At 46.2% G+C, this 20,622-nt stretch overlaps 1 protein-coding gene and 1 long non-coding RNA gene across 2 annotated transcripts in view; one reads left to right on the forward strand and one right to left on the reverse strand.

Annotated features, from left to right (window-relative positions):
* The first annotated feature begins 5,876 nt into the window (after positions 1–5,876).
* Positions 5,877–20,622, forward strand: part of LOC135394647 (uncharacterized) — a 31,428-nt gene continuing 16,682 nt past the window's right edge. Inside the window, exon 1 of the long non-coding RNA XR_010422954.1 lies at positions 5,877–5,964. This is a non-coding gene — a long non-coding RNA (uncharacterized LOC135394647). The remainder of the gene's footprint in view (positions 5,965–20,622) is intronic.
* LOC135394645 (fibrillin-2-like) overlaps positions 6,693–20,622 on the reverse strand; it is a 57,410-nt gene continuing 43,480 nt past the window's right edge. The window contains exons 22-27 of the mRNA XM_064625488.1: positions 11,679–11,930; positions 10,805–10,941; positions 10,487–10,589; positions 8,447–8,632; positions 8,311–8,379; positions 6,693–7,839 (exon numbers count right to left, since the gene is read on the reverse strand). Coding sequence (XP_064481558.1) covers positions 7,676–7,839; positions 8,311–8,379; positions 8,447–8,632; positions 10,487–10,589; positions 10,805–10,941; positions 11,679–11,930 — 911 coding nt within the window. The 3' untranslated portion in view covers positions 6,693–7,675. The remainder of the gene's footprint in view (positions 7,840–8,310; positions 8,380–8,446; positions 8,633–10,486; positions 10,590–10,804; positions 10,942–11,678; positions 11,931–20,622) is intronic.

Consider the following 20,622-nt stretch of genomic DNA (forward strand, 5'->3'; position numbering starts at 1 on the left):
ATCCAATTAGTTGTGACCCCCAGGGTATAGTAACCAACGACCTGTGGTCTTTCGAGTACTGATGGTAGAAATCGACGCAGGCGTGTGTTTTTGGGCGTAGCTGAGCCTAGGCCCCCGATAGGAATTCCTTCACTCATGCGCGTTCGCCCGGTGCTAAATGACGAGGAGGTTCCTGACCGAAAATCTGCTTTTGGGAAGGTGTACCATACCTACCAACTCCACACTGTTCATGCCCCGTGAAGCCCGAGTCAACACCAACACAATACGTGATGATGGAGATGGGGGTTGTGCACCGACCCTCCCAGAGTGAGCCAGTCATCTACGATTCAATACACTTTTATCAGTATCACTTTTTCTATTTTGGTGTAACACAAAAATTTAAGGGCACTTAACGAATTACGTGTTGGCAATGCAACATAAAGTGCGGCTGATTTTGGATAAAGTTTTACTATTTTCTTTCTGGATGCCTTCAAGTCAACTCCCATCATTCATTCATTTTATGTATTTTCGTTGGGCTTCCCTTTGCGCCCCTCTTCCACTGGCATTGCGCAATTCCGCGCGGCGGAGTGGCCAGCTGTCGGCTACGCGCCGGCGAGGAGAGCCGTCTGAACTAACGGGGAATTAAATGACGGAGGGCGAGTTTTTTTTCGTGAGGAGGAATCTAATGCTATCACACTGCAGGCCGACGCAGCTCTGGGCTCGGGCAATGCTCGGGACTGCCTAGCTCTGGGGGAACTACTCATGCCCTCCAAAACGCGGCCGGTGTTAGCTTCCAGCTAATCGTACGGCGGCTGGTCCCGCGTGAAATACAACATCCACATTCAACGATCCCAACGATCCGAAATGGCTGCGCGTCTTCAACCTTTAAGAGGGAGCACGCTCGGCATGCCCGTTGCCCGCACGGGGCGTGCGAACGCTGGAGGTGACACAGTCAGGTCGCCTTCTGTCCACTCTTGGGTAGTTCCATTTTAAATCGACAAGCGTGGGAAATTGGCAATTTTTAATTTTCATGACAAAAAATATATGTTAGATAGCATCTCGATTGATGGCAAATGCAACAATTTCGGGCTCCATCCGATGAACCGTTTCCGATATGGAGAGGCGGAATGTTGCGGCGGCGAATGTTGGTTCGAATTTTTTCCCAACTTTGACCTCATAGCAACGCGCTCCTTGTTTTACCACATCCTTGAAATTTGGCTGATAAAAACTATGGGTTCAAGACAGCACGCAGAAAAGGTCCCGTGACTCCTACTTTAAAGGGGCGCTACGAAAAAATTCCCGAACACAGCACTTCCGGCAAAAAATTTACGATTTCGAACTTTTATTGTTCCTGAGCGGGCACGTCCATTCCCTAGAAGGTAGATTCATTAGAACCGCTAACTCATTCTCCGTCGAATGGTATAGATATCATTTATATAGTCCTGTGGTAGAGCGAGCAGACGGCTGTAAGTAGAAGCAACTCGCCAAATTGCTCCCCCCAATCGCCCCCCAAGACGTCAGTTTATACATTGAATTTCCCTCTCCCCCCTCCCCCACTACGCGCTCCGACAAAGAAACCACCCCCCAAACCGAGCGTCTGGATCCGCCCCTGACACAAGCTGATACGTTGTGACTGATAGTCTGGTACACGCCGAGCAGGCATAACCGAAAATGTCTTTCTAAACTCAAAAAATTATGTCCTAAAATATGAATAAAATTTCGACCAGCGGATTGATAGGTTGACCCTTTATATCCTCGTCAATCAGACGAAATTTATTGCTCTTTGTCCCACGTCATGCTGCTATTTAAGCGTTGTTTAGTGAATACGTGCAGTATTAGTAATTTGTAGATACGGTTATAGGTCTAGTAACGCTACTGCACGAATTTTGGCTCCCGGATTTGTAAAAAGATTCGATAAATCCGGATATAAAAGCGGAGTTGATTTGGGTCCGGAAAAACAAATCCGGATTTAAAAGGATTTGATTTAACGTGTCAAAATTAAATCCGGACTTGATTTGGATTTGATTTACTACCTTCAGAAAAAACGCGGATTTGATTTAAATCCGATTTGAGCGGCGAAATCCGCGACACTGGACTCTTGACACCTCTGTGGGGCCGACAACGCCGAGCCGTTTCACGGCCACCACCACCGCGGGAACGCGCGACACATTATTTTAAAGACTGACCAAGGAACAAACGGCGTTCGACGAGGCCTCACGAGTTGAATCAAGGTTCCATTGCAGGTTCAAGAGACACAAGATCGGAGATAACACAGAAATCAGTAAACTTGTTTTTGCTACGCAGTGTGGACGAGAGTTCCTCGTGCACGCCCTAAATGCCTCCATAGCGTCGTGTGCACCAAGGACCCCTTACTGGCGTAGTGCGGGTAATCCGACAAGCACGAACAATCTACGAATTTTTCGTTCACCGAATTCGCGGTCACCCGTCCCGCCGGTGCGCTCCGCCGCTATGCTGAGCTGCTATGCGGTAAGGCGGCCTTGCAGTGGGAAATTGCGTCTATGCCAATACTCCTAACTCATAAGTAGCTGCCATCTATATGTGTGGGGACGGAGACTACGTTTATGCGCCATGTTTGAGTATAGCTGCGGGTGGTTTCGGATTTCGACGGTTGTGAGTTTGTGGCAGGAAAGGAACCTCCCGTACAAGCTTCGCTGGTGCAAGAAACACTGCGCCAGTACCTGCGCCTTGTGACCCGTCATAGGAAACATCCACTTGAGGATTAACAGCCGGCGTCATTCCAAGTTTTATAAGCTCGTCACTGAATGTCAAGACCAGCTCCCTGTAGATTTCATGCCATCTGCACCCCCAGCGGTAGCGCCATAAACATTACGTTCGCTTATGGTTTCTCTTTATGTGCCCTGCGTTACAAGTAAGCGAGCTACGAATCCTTCTGTGATTAACTCCTGAGCATGGCAGGGTTCTATAGCGGTCATATCCATGTCTACACGGATGGATACTGCACACGTGACACTTCCTCTTCCGCATTTGCGATTCCAGTCGATTTCTCGCTGGGCTGGTGCATGCACCCTTCCCTATTTCATTTCATAAACTTTCATATGCCTCCCCCTCCTGTTCCCTATTTCAAGTGAGTCACTAAATAAGGCTCCACGTACACGCATCACGTTGGAAAATAACTGTTCTGAGACTGAGCCTTCCAATTGTTTATGCATTGCGTCTTGCGCCCATTGATCATCAATGGCATCATACTGCACTGACCATGCTCGTACATACAGATTTCGGCATTTTTACTTATTTGCCCGTTGATATCATCCAACCCACCATCTAACGAAATGTTTTGTTGTTTTGTTTTTGTTTTTGCACTAAAACGCTAGCTAGAGATACGCTCTGGAAATGACCTAGAGAAGGAATACCACAACCGTAGGAAAACGGTACGCCACTATACGCCATGACAAAGACAAGCAAGCCGTACAAGAAGTCAACATGGGACCGGCCTCTGATTTCCATAGTTCTTTTTAACGCAAAAGCCCCGAGTCTAAGCACATGCTCGGCGTTCACTAATTCTTATGGCGCCTTGAGACACGCTGAAGCTCAAACGACTGAAGAAGGGGGGGGGGAGGGAATAAATATATCGCTTGCAGGGGAAGGTCGTCAAATGTCGAAAAGCTTCACTCGGTATTTCACAAAACGGACATCCTCTTCCAGTAGAAGGAATATATCGCCGGAAGGCCTAACGCGGAAATTCGTGTCCGTTATTGTGCATTTGATCCCGTGGTGAATTTACCGCCCGCTATGATTTTTGAGATAATTCAGTATGCACTCACTCACAGGGAGAAGTTCTCCTACTGTACGCTGTGGGTGCATGCATATACAAAGCATGTTAAAGTCGCCTATTCTTTGCGAAACCGTGACTTGATCAGTTAGCGCGAGATTACTGTTAAAGTGCACCTTGTTTCAGCTTCTACAACATCGACAGCACCAGGGTTAGTTGAGATCCATTGGCTTGAAGTTAGAATAGTGGTGGAAGTTAACGTGTCGTAGTGATAAAAAGATCACTCTCCATCGTTACGAAAGACATGCCTACAACAGCATGTAGGTGAACTGGAGTATGTTACCATTCCGTCAGCCCTGACTTCAGCGCCACTCAAGCAACGGCCGTGCTGTCTTGCGGGCCACTCACTATGGCCTTTCACGAAGCACGCTACATAACATCCAGTGCAACTACATCATGAAACGGTATACAACTCACGATATAAAGTAGTTCATGTTAGTTCGGGTGTGTACGTAAACGTAGGTGACCTGCGGTAAAGAAGACTAATAGCAAGTAATAGAGAGCGCCGCATGACAATGAATACCATGTTATGCTACTATCAAAGCTATTTATTTTGGCAGGAAAAGCCAGCCAGGAAGGACGGCTCGCTATTCCTTGGTGAATAACTCCTTAGCGGGTAGTCATGTTCCTGGGGTAGTCAGAGTCAGGCGATGTGGGGTCAGAGGTCTTCCGCCGTCCACCCACAGTGCCACAGGCTGCTGAGGAGACCGGTATCCCGCAGGTAGTTGAGCTACGATGGGTGGCTACGTCTCATCCCATATACAGGGTGTTAATAAATTGTATATATGAAAAAAGCTATAAGAGCGGCATAGATGTCCTTTTTGCAGGCGAATTGTACGGCCACGTTGTCATCCAATCGAAGTGAATGCGTAACAACAACTGTACCGAAACAACTGCATGCCGTGAGATATCCATCGCTGAATTTCGCTATGCCAATGAGCGAAAAACGAAAATGGCGCACCTCAGAAGCGCATCACCTTCGCCGACGGAGGCTTATCTGGGCCGGGCAGCGGTTAACCTGGCCAGCAGATCAGGACCTACACCAATCATTTCCACCGCTCCAAATTGGCCCATTGATCGCAGTGCTTCCTGCGCTCCCGGTCTCCGTACTCCGTCGTCGTCGTCGTACGCCGTCGTGCGGTCATACGCCGTCGCAGGTACTTGTCAGCTCGCGTTAGCCCAGTGGTTAGCGTGCTGGCCATGTCACGTCGAGACTGGGAGGTACGCGGGTTCACGTCCCAGTGCCAACTGTGCTGTCCGTGTTTTTTTTTTCTGGGTTTTCCTCAGACGCTGTCAGACGTATGTCAGGCACAGATCCCTTAAAAGTCGGCCCAGGACGCACATTCCCCCAAAGCGTTAGTCGTGACGTTGCCCACCTCTGTGAGGCCGACAACGGCGAACTCTTTCGTTATCGCTACCACCACCACCCGTCCGGCGCGTTTTCGAATTTGGCTAGTTTGCATATCAAATTTCGGCGATGAATTGTAATGCACGTGCGAGTTTCAGAACTTTCTGAACAAGGACTGGCTTCCAATGAGGATTGTCTCCTCTTCTGCTATCCCCCTTTTGCTCGTAATCCCCTTTTACAGAAGCAATTAATGAGCTAATTAATGAATTTTAATTAAGTGGTCATCTTGCAGTTGCACACTTTCTTCGAGAGGGCGTACGCTTGCCCGTATATCTCAAGTGCAAAGATGACATCGGCGTTCCTCTCATAGTTTTTATTTTAAAAGTCTGTAACGGAAGCGAACACCTTGTTTAACTTTGTTTTTCACTTAACATTACGGTTTACCTGAAGTTACTGTGCATTAGATGCTCCGTTCCGTTCAGACAAGGTGATAGTGGAAAAGGGTATTAGGATGTCGACAACAAAAGAAACATACCAACAGTCTAGGCAAAATTGGGCACAAAGGAAGAAGTGGAACATATTTCATTAGAGGAACAAAAGAAGACGAAGAGTAGGAAAGATTGGAATAAGGCAGATGTCGAAGAAGCAGACAGCATAAACAAACATCTCACGCCCTTTTGTCCTGGCCAATCTCCCTTAGTGGCTCACTGCCATTATCTCATTGGTAGAAGAAGAAGAAGAAGAAGCAGACAGCAGCGGGAGTAATGGGCGCTGTTCCGAGCGTGGCTTCAGCGAATAGTTCGCCACAAACCCACGAACCACTACTGTGCGCATGGCACTCATCACTTGGTCTGTAGTGTGTTTCTCTTCCTTCGTTTCCGTTGCTATGCTAAAGCAATAGCCGCACAGCGCACCAATCCACACCACGAGCGGTAGAAGTTACTCAGGGGACCGTGTGATTGCGCTTCCTTTCCTCTCACCAAATACAAGAAGCGGGCACACTGGCTCTCCCACGACGCGTGAGTTCCGTTTCTCACCTTCCTCATCGGTCTATCGCTCTCCATCCCGCTTCATAAAACCCGCTCCTTCATTGCAGTCGCTCTCTGCGGGCCACGATACGCCAACGATAGGCCGACTGTTCAGTGATGTCATAGCTCAGGGGGTCAGGTCTACGAGGAGCTTACTTGGTTCGCCCCTTCTGCATATAACTGCAAAATTTCTTTGGCCCCTGTAGAAATCATTGGCTGCGATATTCTCGCGTTGTGAATACAAGGCGTATGGTCAGCCACAGCGGCGCAGCCAGAAAGCGGGGGAGATTCAAGCCATCCGAAATCGTTCCTTTGGTAGTGTATTTGGGAAAGGGAAGCGAGGGTGAAACCCTCCTCCTCATGATTCTCCAAACCGGTCTGTGGGAACATATTCCATCAACTCAACGGCCTACCTTCTACAGGGTGGTCCACCAACCATGAAAACCAAGGAATTCATAGTAAAAAACGTAGGCCCCGGAGAGTCATGCGGTCAAGGGATTTTTTTCTGCCAATAACTTTTGCCACATATTGGTAACATTTTTATTTCATTTCTATTGACGGAAAGTTAATTTCTTGAATTGAACTCCGAAATTTCCCAAGGCAACCTCACGTTTTCTTAGCGGAAATGGGTTGCCCATGGTCATTTTACTCAGTATAGCACATAATCCCGCTCGTGATGCAATGGGAATTGCCGAAATAAATTCGCCGAAAATCCGTGGAAATGAGCCCTTGGCTCCGCCTCATTTTTGACGGCTCGTAGTTTGAGCGCAAAGCTGCAAATAAAGGAGGTTACATTGACACGCCACACGAGGGGGGAGAGGGATACAAGCCGTCGGGTGACCTCATTTTTGATAAGATAGCTCTGATTCCCGCACTCACCGCGCGTGTTTGTTCCATGGGTAAGTCTTGTAACAATTCGAGCGGCCGCTTTTTCCTATGCCCCTCTCGCTGTCAACCTTTCTGAACTGACACCAGGCTGTTTCTCAAATCATGGATACCTCTGGAGATTCAATGTTTTTAGAGAAAATACAGTTGACCGGTCTGTGCTGAGCTCTTGGAGGAACGCGTCACGCTTACCCTGACCGATCACAAATACTGTTCGATATTCTTTTCAGCTCGACAAAGCTCCTGATAAAGTTTCGGGAAAGGGGGCACTTTTGCGTGTGGTTTTAAACGCTCAGAAATTCGTGGCACAACTTCAGGAAAAGGCCCTGACTTTGTGCCACAGAGGCAACAACAAATGAAGGAGAAGTGATGATGACATGGGATATTTCCCCGTGGCAGCCACAGAACCCTACCCTACTTCACAGAGGATAATATGAAAGGATGAACTATAGTGAATGCGAGGTCTATCGAGGGAATGCGAACGACAGGTCGGAGGTGTCGCAGGGAGGTCTACAGTATGAATGCAGGAATTTAACGACACACAACAAAGAAAATTCGAAGTGGAAACACGAGGTATTTATGAACACAATGAGCGTTCTTAATTAGCTGATCACCACAGGCAGTCTAAGCGAAGCACTGCTTCTCCATCTCTTGTGATACGGTTGTAGGTTTTGCCGATGGACATTCTTTGCAACTGGGATGTCCAGGTTGGTCCTGGTAGAATCCGCTCTCGCAGAGAAGGCACGTGGCGGTGTCCGCGTCCCAGAACATTCCGGGCGGACATTCCACTGCAACGAATAACATGACCACGTTCAGTAACAAACTAGAGGCATGCATGTGGCTAATCGCATCGGTTTGGCGAACGGAGGCATAAATATTAGCGTCGAAGAGCGTAGCGGAACACTCCAAAAAGCTCTCGTGCAAAAAGTACTCGGGGGGGGGGGGGAGGGGTATCCTACTGTGATTTGATTACGTGACATCGTTATCGACTTTTTTTTCCTTCACCTATCTCGAGTGCCACCTTTAAGTTCAGGCCCTCTTCATGACGCCCTCCTGGACGTGCCCACACCGAGAGGTATAATCAAGCGATCCGACAAGGAGGACGGCACGCATGCTCGAGCGGTCCTCGGTTTCGTAATCCATTCGTGGCCTCCATTTAGAGACCGTTATTTCAAACAACATACTGGTAGTTAACGGACAAGAACATGAGCGCTCAGCATAGCGTAGTGAATTAAACTACTTCTGCATGCTGAACTTACCGCAGACGTCGACTTCATCGAAGTACTCCGATCCCGGCATGCACTTCCCCGTTGGCGTGTCCTTAATTTCTGGAACAGATTCAGTGTCTTCAGAAATGTATTCATTCGAAAACGGGACACAATGAGGCATACTTACCCGAGCATTCCGGAATCCAGCTCCTGGGTTCCCAAGTGCCGGAGAGGTCACATGTGTAAGACGAAGGCACGTTACTTGGCAATATGTAACCTTCGTCGCAGAAGGGCTCGCAAATGACGCCATGAAGCCAGTCGTAGCATTCGAGGTCGCCATGCTTCATTTTGCGAGGCCGGGTGCATTCTTTACCTTCGTTGGTGAGACATGGTGTGCATGCATCAAGCGGCAGTGCAGCAGTAGTAGTTCCGGCAAAGCGTAGTACGTAGTGAGAAAAGAATGCACGTGCAGGTAGTTGGGGACAGTGATGGGCAGTATACTTGAAGTGCTCGGTACTTTAGTACTTTCGGCAATTTTCCTTTTCTTTGAGTAATGCTGCTGAGTAACACTCTCTACTTTACTTGAAGTACATGTTGCTGTACTTTCCGTTCAAGTACTTAAAGTATCCTCCTGTGAGCCTGACTATGTGGCTGAACGACAGCCGGCACCGCATCCGGCTTGCCACTGCAGTGTTCATTCTGAAGTTCACGGCACTGCGCTTAGGCCTATTTTAAGCCAGTTTGGCTAGCTAGATACCTAGCCTATTGGAGTCGATAAACTGGCACGTCTCAACGTGCTCTTCCGCGTTGCTTGCTCATGTAGCGTGCGTGCGTGGTTTGTCTAAGACGTTGCATGTGAATGCATGTATGTGCATGTTAGTCTCCGTAAAGAGCTAGCAGGCGTGGCACGGAAACAGCATGTTGTATTTGAGGGTATACATTTCCCATTACTTTATACTTTGCTTGAAGCGTTAGCCCCGGCAGCACTGGCAACCGGGATACACAGATTCTTATGCTTCAGGGAAGCTTTGTGAGCTATAGATTGGTTGATATATAACTAATGTAAAAGTAGCGCAAGTACAGGGACTGGGCGTTATTGGTACAGCTAGAACGTTTGCCTCGACAATATGCGGCGGCCGGCCATGGTGAAGGATGGTGAAGGCCATGGTGAAGGTGCCATTTAGAAGGAAAGTGTTCTTCTGTGGATTGTACGAAATTGATGGATCCAGGTGATTTACAAAACTAAATGAAAATCACTTTCCTAAACCCCGACTAACATTTCTAACACTGCCTAATGCGCTCCCTTGAGTTCGTTAATGGGTCTGGTCAAAGACTAAAAAAAAAAATAACTGCAGGTAAATCGCGTATTTGTATTTTGTCCTCTTAAAAGCCTTTGTCAATCACAACAAGAAATACAGGGTGGCGATGTTATGGGGTGCCCTGAAGCTTAAGCTGCGGCCACCACTGCTTATGTTGTCGGCTGGCTCAGAGTAAAATATATATAAATGGTGATACTGAAAGTGATGGTGATGATGGTGACATAGGAATACGCACGTAAGTGAAAACGTGCGCGCAGTATCAACATTACAAATTTAGCACCACCATGTTTTCTTTCATTCTTTTTTTTCACTCAGCCACTCCTTATCCTGTTACTAGCGCAAGCAGAACATGCTCGTGCACTGCTTGTTATCAGGCCTATTTCACACTACCGTTTTTTTCGTCCGCATGCTTCAAAAATTGAACCGAGAGGCAATCGAGCTCCGTAGATTCCAATGGACCCGATTTGCCTCCGTGAAAAAAGACGGATGAGAAAGACAGTAGTGTGAGATGGGCCTAACGGGCGCAGAGAGCAGAAAGCGAGATTGATTGTACAACAAAATGCAAAATAGATGTACGGCATAACACCGTACAACGGGTCAAGTGTCTGAACGGAAATTCAGTCAGTTATCGCTAGCAGCTTAGCGTGCCATAAACCTAGATGTGGTAATTCCTCAGAGCGAAATAGGCTGAACAAGTGTGTGGAACTGGCTGCGGTATGGCAGAGTACAAAGTGCATTTATTGAACGCGGGTGAAGTAATTAAGGGCAGAATAAAAAAAATCATAAACATGGAAGTCATAGCAAGCACGGCACACGTCTAAGCAATGTGCCAGGGAGCTGACAATTCGCACTTGCTACGTGCTTTTGGCGTAAAAAGCAACGTAATGAAATACAAACGAGATACGTACCTTGCACGATCACTTTAAACTCACACGTAGCTTGATTTCCATCAAAGTCCGATGCCACGTATCGCACAAAGTGCTCCCCTACGCTGAACAGAGTGCCTGGTTCCTGCAAGCACATAAGCGAGCGTAGTTTACAGAGTGGAGCATCTAATGCAGTGTTAATTCTAGTCAATGCAACATATAGGTCTTCCGCTTGCTGGAACAAAAACTCATAAAAAACCAACTTCCAGTTGATCTGCTGCCCGTAATTTTATTATTTTCTCTGCCCAGTGAATATTTCACTGCGAAGCCAATTTGATAATGGATTAAGTTTAATCTCACCTGAGAAGGCTTGACGCTGTCTACGAAAACATTATCCTCAAATTCAGGTTCATCCCACTTAACAAGCGCTCCTTCCAGCTTCGTTGCATAGGCATGTACGCTACCAGGACATCTCACAATGGTCGGCGGTTCTTTGTCTAGAAAGAAATGATTCTTTCATGAAGAAATCACACAAACGCGAGCCAGCACTGTCTTGTTGCTCGTGTCACCAATTTGTGTGTCGCCTTGTTAGGTGAGACAGTCCCATTTCTTTCCAAGGCCCGGTCGTATCATGTGGGCTATTTTAAAGACGAAGGCAAGGACCCTTTCACTGTTTTTGTTCTAGGCTGCGGCAGGATGCACGAGGACCATAAATCGTTCTTGCAAAAGAACAGTGGGTGCGTTAACTTCGCGTACCAGATTATTTGCTCAGGAACAGTGAGCACCACACTACGGAGCAGCAAGTTAACGGTTCAACAAATGGGTGCGGGACTCGATGCCGCACCGTCTATCCATAACGGTGTAGTTCCGCTGCCACCGGCTGAAACCGGTTGAAACATACAGCTGCACACACAACGTGGTTTCGGATTTTTCGGCACAGCAGCTGTTCTAGCGGACGAAGCTCGCCACTCGTGACGTCAGGCTTATTGGTCCGTCCACCGCGATTCAAAAGGGATTCGGAGTACTGGACCTTTGCCCGAGCACGCTCCGAGAACGGTGCTCTGCGATGTGCTGTGCTCGTTGACAAGAGTGCATCATGCGCAAACTCCCGTGCTGTCTACGTTGTCTGAAAATCACTGAAAGACCGCTTGCCACCGACCGACTTAAAACAATTAAGCAGTTGATAAGCTTGCAGACACTTCATGAACTGGTGAGCATACCCTAACAACCTTACCGATCACTTCGACTGCAAAACTGCAGTTGCTTGTCATTCCACTTCGAGGATCGTTTGCAACGTATGTCACTATGGTGACTCCATGTGGAAATTCTGCACTGTAATCTTGGATATATTTCGGATGTACTTCGATGTCTTCAGCATTGGCAGTAGTTGACCGGGCTCTCGGCAGGTCGACAGTGACACTGTCGTTACCACGTGGTAGCACTACGGTGACGTCTAACGGACATGTTATAGACAGGGCGACGTTTCCTGAAATGAAAACAGAGAGAAACAGTCAGGTTGAAGTATACGAGGTTTTGTGGTGATGTGATGTGATGGTGATAAAGAAAGGTTTTGCGGTCCTCGCTTCCGTGTCTACTCCGGCACGCGCAGTAATATTCGGCAGCAAGTTTAATACTCGCTTGTTGAACAGTTCTGCGCGGTGTTGTCGGCGTCTTTCTTGTACAGCTTGCTGTAGTGTTAACTTGAATGCAGCTTCGACCTGCGAAGAGAGGTACTCTAACGACGTTTAGCAGAAATGAACTGAAAGAAGGCTTGAACTATCCCAATCGTGTAACAGATGTGTTCGTCGCTAGCCATGCGCTCAGAAAGCGTGTCCTGTGCATACAGTGCAGACCTCCTAGGTAATGAACGACCTGACTTGGAACAATCATATCACAGAAATATGTCATAAGGGTAATCAGGTATTGGGTTTCCTAAGGAGATCGTTGTATTTAGCTTCACCCACAGTTAAATTGCTAGCCTATCAGACACTCGTACGCTCTAAATTAGAGCACGCGTCGCTGATATGGAGTCCCAAACCGAAGTACCTCATTGATGAGCTTGAGTCCATTCAGAAAAAAGCTGTCCGTTTTATATATAACAAATATGACAGGCAGAGTATCACAGATTTTAAAAAAATGCAACTTATCCCTCTCTTAGAAAATCTAAGAAAAATACGGAGACTCTCATTCATGTATGAACTTTTCCATCACGGGTCTCATTATTTGCAAATGGCTCATCACTCCTCAAGCAGTGTTGATCATTTATGTAAACTGCAAGCAGCTTTTGGTTACACTAATTTCTTTTATTACTCCCCGATGCAAACATCCATTCGTAAGTGGAATGCCCTCCCTGCGAATGTTGTAGCTTCACCATCTCATGAACATTTTGTGAAGCAGTGCAAAATATTGTATTCGTTATGATTTGTTTCTTAACTGTTTGCGTGCTATTTGTCTCATGTTCGTTTCCGTTACTATTTGTTCCCTCTTTTGTCTGTTAACCCCCCTCATGTAATGCCTCTTGGCATTTGAGGTATATAAATAAATAAATAAATAAATAAATAAATAACGACGTCAACCCTGTAGAGCTCCTGTACCAGAGCTCCTGTAACAAGAGTGGGAGATTGCGAACCTTCTCTCCCTTTATTTCTCCTTAGCGGTGCTGCAATGTCCCTCAATGCAATGTCTCGCGTTCAGTTTTAAGTTGCAGCAAGCTGTACGTGTTCATTTGTGCAACTGCAGTCATGTTGAGATTACGCCAACTACCCGTCTTGCAACCCTGGTAATGTTCAGGCGACGGACCGACAATCCGGAAGATCATGTTCCGAGGGATGCGCTGTGCGCAAAAAGACGATCTGCCCTCCCTACAAGTGCTGTCTTGGGTATCGCTATGTTTAGACCCATCTTGTGGACGTTGCCTTTGTGGAAGTTAATGTTTGTAACACTATAATACAGAGAAACAGAATATAAAAAAAGAGACAAACGAACGTTACAGAAGGAGCACGAGAACAACGAAGGGTTCACTGCACGAAAAGGGATACGTGCGGCTAGAGTCACTAAATAAGCTACGCTTCAGAGTATCGACACTGAGCCGCCATGTTGTTTCGGATGACCTCCAGCCCCACCTCTATTTTGGCAGTAGAAATAGAAGACGGTGAAGTTCAGCAGTGGAAGAAGACAACACTTCGAAGAGCGCTAAATGGATGGCGCTGGAGGTCATCCGAAACAACATGGCGGCTCAGTGTCGATACTCTGAAGCGTAGCTTATTTAGTGACTCTACGTGCGCCTAACTTCGAAGAAGGGAACAAGTGTGTTTGCCGACAGCCATTCGAGGTGAGGTCACAGGACGTGCGCAAATAAATGCGATCTGTGAGGGCATACAAATAATTTGAGTGGTCTCTCTTTTTGCTTTTATGGATATTGCGAGGCGTTCAGAGTGAAGCGGAAATATAAACAAACAACATGGCGGACATCCTCTTTAACGAACTGGCCTTTACTACGATTTCTTTTCTTTTCTTCTTTTCGGTCCCCTAAGCTTCGTTCTAAAGGAGTTTGATGTACAAATGGGCTGTATCACCTGCATTAAAGGCGCACTCTTCTCCTCGTGCAATAGAAGATGATGTTACCTTGGCAGCAATGAATGGGATTCACCTGTTGCGACATTTAAAATTTAAGCGCCAGGGAGTTTCGGGTGTATGTGAACAGGCTGTACACAAGCAAGTAGCATGCTACATTAGTTGTACCTCACGACGAGGTGGTCTAAGGGGTGCCTAAGCTGGAAGTGTTCTATTTAACGCACCTTCTTGAACAACTATATGAAACAAAAGCTTTTCTGAATCCATGAAAAATACATCTGTAGCTGTCAACGTGCACGTGTCTCGGATTTATATATTTATTTCCTTTTCTACAGCTGTGCAGTCTCTCCTAGCTATGCATCAGCAACATTACTTTTGTGAAGGCCTTCACATACGTAACTACAAGCCTTGTAATTGCTGGTAGTTGCATGCGACTATCACACAAAAAAGAAGGAAATGTCATATTTTATCGGGTACAAAAAAGGACACTGCATAGCTACTCTACAGTTCTTTGTGCTGTCGCCTCTGTACGAATAACATGTTGTTGTAAACTAGCCAACACACAACACAAACGGCATATGTTGCTTAACTCTTGCACCAGGGCAGCGGGCACATGGTTGTTGAAAATGTTATATGTCTTTGTACGTTGGATCATGGTTTCCCCATGTACACGCACTTGTTCATTGTTTTCGCAGTTCATCATTTTCTCATCGGTGAACTCAGCACTGCACACTTGTAAGCCTTTGTTGGGCTGCCACGGGCTGCCGACTTTGCTGTTTGCGACTCCAGCGAAGCCGTGGCCATCTGGCGCCGATTTAGAAAAGGTGCGAATGCAGGTGCGAGAGCGTGTTGGGGCAGCGAGCTGGTACGGCGGTACACGTTTCTCTTACTTGTGGACAGAATGCCGGCAAAAAAGAATGTGTCAAAATCGAAAAGAGGAGTTTTGCACTACAAATTTCTTCTCAGCCTGTTGGAAACGCTCCACGCTTTCTTTTAATAATTTCCTAATAAGGAATAATGGAACGGAAGTCTCATATGCTGACCCACCACACGAAATCCTGATCAATTCTGTCGCCACAGTTTTATCTGAATATTCATCTTAGTACAACAGAACAAGGAACAGGCATTTCTTTGCCTGCTGACATGTATGCATGTATGTATTTTCAGACCTCAGGCAAAGTAAACAGTATCACCATACTAATGCGACGTAGACAAGCACCCACTATGGATGGTCTGTAGGGTTCATATAAACAGGGAAAGCTTCTGTCATATAAACAGGGAAAGCCGCACATGTATCATCGAATGACTCGCAAAGATAAAAATATCACACCAAGTTGCTTGTGGATACCAAGAGCAGTGCAGAAAAAGTGGAGCACCTCCTTTGCAGCGCTCAAATGTTCACTACACAGCATATGGTATGTTAAGTAATTGCACATGTATGGTGACAAGGTGGGTGTCAGATATACGTGTGTGCACCAAGGTTTTCCAAAATATGGATTGTTCACGTATACTTTTGACATACAGTCACAGAGTTCTGCACACATCAGGGATGGACCTAACGTGATATGAGCATGTTTTGTCATCACCACACCAGTGTTCTCTTGAGCTCTTGCAGATGCTCATATGAACGTTAACCTGTGCATTACAATTTTTAGATTTCTTATGCCTCAAAGTTTGGACAAAAACTATCTAATTCCTAGAGACGCCACACTGCCGAAAGAGTTGTTCTGTTCTCTTGCAGCACTCACATACTATGGGACTATCAGAGGAGAAACTCAAAAATGGTATTGATTGGAGGCTACTAATCTACATTCCATAACGAATGCTATGTCACTCTTCATAAGGAAATAATCCCTGCTTTGCCTTCTTAGATTCTAAAATGCCCTCTTCGTTCGCTGGGCTCCCAGTGTCTCTAAACAAACTTCGACGACGGGAACCACTTGCCTACTTCTCTGAGATGAAATGCACAGTATGAGATGACCAGCAGACAAACTTAATTCCTTTTTCATGAAGCATGTCAATTTGTGCATATTAAAAACAGAAACAGATGTCGGCCGACACCGCAGTCCCTACACTCGCTTGGCTCGAGAGACCTCCGCTCGTCCGCCATCTTGGAAGTTTGGGGCGCCACCTCTAGTTCGTTGGAGTCGCGAATGATGTGACAGTTCCGCTGTAATCATCCGATATACGAATTTACGAGGTATACTTATTTCTCGCACAGAACAGTTCTTATTTAACACTGCCTGCGGTTGCGCTCACACGATAAACCTTCTGGTGTGAATATTTTCCTTTTCTCTTTGAGCACGGTCCATAATGCAGCAATAACTAGCACGCGGAGCTCCCGCTTTTTGTTTATCTTTCAGTTTCTTTTTCGGAATAGCAAGCTGGCAATAGCCTCGCTGACACTTCCGTTTTTTTTTCTTTCACTCTATTAAACATATCCCCCCCCCCCCCATCCCGCTATAGTTCCGTCCATGGCACACAAGAAAATATTGAAACGGAACACATCGCCGCGAATCTTTAGCGCTCGCTCCCTATACTACTCACGTCGAGCTGTTCTGGCGCGGACTGATGGTGGTACGCTGCACAGCCGCTAGGGCACGACGCGAATGTGAAAAAAGTCCTGCAGCAACAGACATTCACACAGTTGAACGCCATTCACCTGGTGAACGGCATGGTGCCGTCAGTGTCGTTACACTGACAACGGGCATGCGTCTCTTCGCGCGGGAACTTCAAAGTATGCGGATTCCAATTATTTATGATTCATTTGTGCAAATAATCTATATATATATGTATATATATATATGTATATAGACTACAAGTAATGAAGAGACTTGGGAGGCCGTATAAGGGTTAAAAACACTTGCTACTTTTATTACATTAATAATTAAGGGGGCGCTAGGAATAGATTTACAGTTAGGGGTCGACGTTTCGGCAGTCAGCGCTGCCTTCAACAGAACTAAACTTGGAAATAGGTGACAAGGGCTTATATACAAGGGAAAGGGGGAAAATGAGAGGGGAACAGTGCACGTGGAGCGGAGTTGGTGATGTTGCAGGAGCGTTGTTGCTAATGGTCCATTGAGCACTTGCAGGAGCGTTGGCTGTCTTCCAGGAGAGTACTCCTTGGTCGTCTGATAAACCTGAAAAGATAAGAGAGATACGGCAGAAAGAACGAAAGAGGGTCGGGGGACTTGGTCTAGGAGCTAAGGCTGCGAACTGTAGACAATACGCCGGGGTCTTCGTTTATCGTGGACTGGAATTTGTGGATTAGGAATGATTCACGCTGTTGCCTGCTACGGTCTGAGGGGAAACCAGATTGTAAGATGTACACGTGGATGTCCTTGAATGAGTGGCCGGTTTGATTGAAATGACGCGACACAGGGAGATTTGGTTTCTTTGTAATTCTTGGTTGTGTTCTTTAGTTTCCATGCCACTGTCGTAGCATATGAAAAATTTTCCGAAAAACCGTACGACTCTGCTGTCGTAGAAACACTAATTTCTCTAATACTCACATGTAATAATTTTGAATTTGACAACAGGCATTACATTCAAATTAACGGCACAGCCATGGGCACGAAAATGGCCCCAAATTACGCGAATATCTTTATGGGTGATCTAGAAGGACGGTTCCTTAGCACCTGTCAACTTAAACCCCTAATTTTTAAGCGCTTTTTGGACGACATATTCATGCTGTGGCCACATTCTGAAGACTCGCTTCTGTCTTTCATTGAAAACTTCGGTAACATGCACCCCACAATACAATTCACTCACGCTTATTCTAGAGAGAGCATAGATTTTCTAGATGTCCATATAGGCATATCCAATGGCACCCTCGTAACAAATCTGTACCGAAAACCGACTGACTCCCAACAGTACCTATCATTTCACAGCTGCCATCCCCGACATACAAAATTGGCCATCCCGTATAGTCAGGCCCTCCGCTACCGGCGCATTTGTTCCCAAGAGGACGAGCTGGACGCAAACCTTAACGATCTTCAAAACACGCTGGTCAGCCGAAACTTCCCCCAGGATCTCGTGAAGGACGCGATATGTAGAGCCCGCCGTACTAATCTCAGTGAACTTCTAAAAAACTCAACACGCCCCGAACGCCCCAAGCGGGTTAATCTTACAGTCACCTTCAATGGCGCGATCCCTAACCTTAAAAACATACTGAAACGTCATCACCCAATTTTAACACAGTCGCAGCGCCTTGGAGAAATATTCCCAGAACCGCCACGCATAGCATATCGTCGTGCAAGAAATCTTCAAGACCACTTAGTCAACGCAAAAGTCAATAAGCCACCTCCTACAACCGAAGGCTGCCACCCATGCAACGTACGAAGATGCCAAATTTGTATTGTAATGCAGACTGCAGACAGGGTACAAAGCACAAACAGCAACTTCCAAGTAAAAATCAAAACTACTTCTGACTGCAACTCATCCAACGTAGTATATCTATTGGAATGCAACGCATGCAAAGCACAATATATCGGCCAAACTACAACATCATTCCGAATTCGTTTTAATAATCACAGGTCCGATATTACAAAGAAACCAAATCTCCCTGTGTCGCGTCATTTCAATCAAACCGGCCACTCATTCAAGGACATCCACGTGTGCATCTTACAATCTGGTTTCCCCTCAGACCGTAGCAGGCAACAGCGTGAATCATTCCTAATCCACAAATTCCAGTCCACGATAAACGAAGACCCCGGCGTATTGTCTACAGTTCGCAGCCTTAGCTCCTAGACCAAGTCCCCCGACCCTCTTTCGTTCTTTCTGCCGTATCTCTCTTATCTTTTCAGGTTTATCAGACGACCAAGGAGTACTCTCCTGGAAGACAGCCAACGCTCCTGCAAGTGCTCAATGGACCATTAGCAACAACGCTCCTGCAACATCACCAACTCCGCTCCACGTGCACTGTTCCCCTCTCATTTTCCCCCTTTCCCTTGTATATAAGCCCTTGTCACCTATTTCCAAGTTTAGTTCTGTTGAAGGCAGCGCTGACTGCCGAAACGTCGACCCCTAACTGTAAATCTATTCCTAGCGCCCCCTTAATTATTAATGTAATAAAAGTAGCAAGTGTTTTTAACCCTTATACGGCCTCCCAAGTCTCTTCATTACTTGTAGTCTATTTGTTTTCGCGTCCATCTGTACTCAGTTATACATTCATATATATATATATATATATATATAGTGAAGAAAAATAGCATAGGCTCTTTGGCTGCACGTTGAACATATGTTTATAAGTCCCAAACGTCGCCACACCAGCACTGGACAGCTGTTTCGGCTTTATTGGGCCCCTGATCAGCAATGCGTAGATGGGCTACGTTTGAGCGAGTGGATATATATATATATATATATATATATATATATATATATAATATAAGGGGGGAAATGAGCAGGAGCTCTTCGGCTGCACGTATATAGCCTGTGCTTGTAAGTCGAACGTCGCCATGCCAGTACTTATATATAATATTATATAATATATATATATATATTATAATACTATATTATATATTATATCAAATTGTAAACATATACTCAACGTGCAGCTACAGAGCTTCGGCTATTTTCCCTTTCTATATAATATAACATAATATATAATAATCGACCAAAGGCGAGTGGTGATTCGTTAAATTGCTAGGAGAGCGAACCTTCGTTTTAAAGGAGCATGGAAATTATTTGGAACATATATTTGTGTTGCCGTGACGGCATGGGTTGAGGTAGATCGTACGCGGTTGTGGTTTCTGTTCCGATTGTGCTGAGGTGTCGGTAATTAGTGAACAGTATTGTGCCTGTGTGTGTAGCATATATATGATACGACTAAATACATTCAGGTCAGTTGGAGATTTATTCCATGTGCCATTGTTGTATGCTGCGTATGACCATTCAAAAAAGAAAATGCCTATTTGGCCATGTGTTTTGGGGTTTCCCACAGATCGCTAGCAGACGAACTCTACTGACTTTATTTTGGTATCCATGTTGTTGTGCTTGTTGGAGACGTTGCGCTCCTGGTATCAGTATATGGTAAGCGCAATGTTACACAGCTATGCATTCATCGGTCCGCTTTTTCGCCTCAGAGATGTCAGTGTCAATGCGGTTCAGAACCCATAGTGTTGACCACAACCCGGAGAAGTCATGATGGTCGACGAACTCTTCAAGTGAAAACACTGATCACTGCGCCGCGTCTTCATGACAATGCATTTGTAACCAAGAAGAAGCACTATATTGCAATCCGAATGTTCGTTCACATTTTGCAGCATCACTTACCAGCCTCCGGTGCATTCGTGTCGCGAAATCGAAGCTGGCAGAGCTTAGGCTCCAACTCCATAAAACGTTTCGTCAAGAAGAGCAGACGTGTCGCCTAAAGAGTGTTCAGTTCATCACTTGTCCTTTCCACGACGTCCGATGAACAACAACGCTTCCTGCTTGCAATGCTTCCTGCTGGTCGGCTTGCCGGCGCCGCGTAGCCGGAGAAATCGCAAAAAAAGAAAGAAAAAGACGGCGCGGCCATATGACGTCAGCGGCTGGCAGCCGAGTGAGGGGGCATTTCAGCCGCGAGATTCAAAGCTCCCTCGCGCTCCAGGATTGCGCGCTACGCT

This window comes from Ornithodoros turicata, chromosome 5 (assembly GCF_037126465.1).
Source record: "Ornithodoros turicata isolate Travis chromosome 5, ASM3712646v1, whole genome shotgun sequence".
Classification (NCBI taxonomy): domain Eukaryota; kingdom Metazoa; phylum Arthropoda; class Arachnida; order Ixodida; family Argasidae; genus Ornithodoros; species Ornithodoros turicata.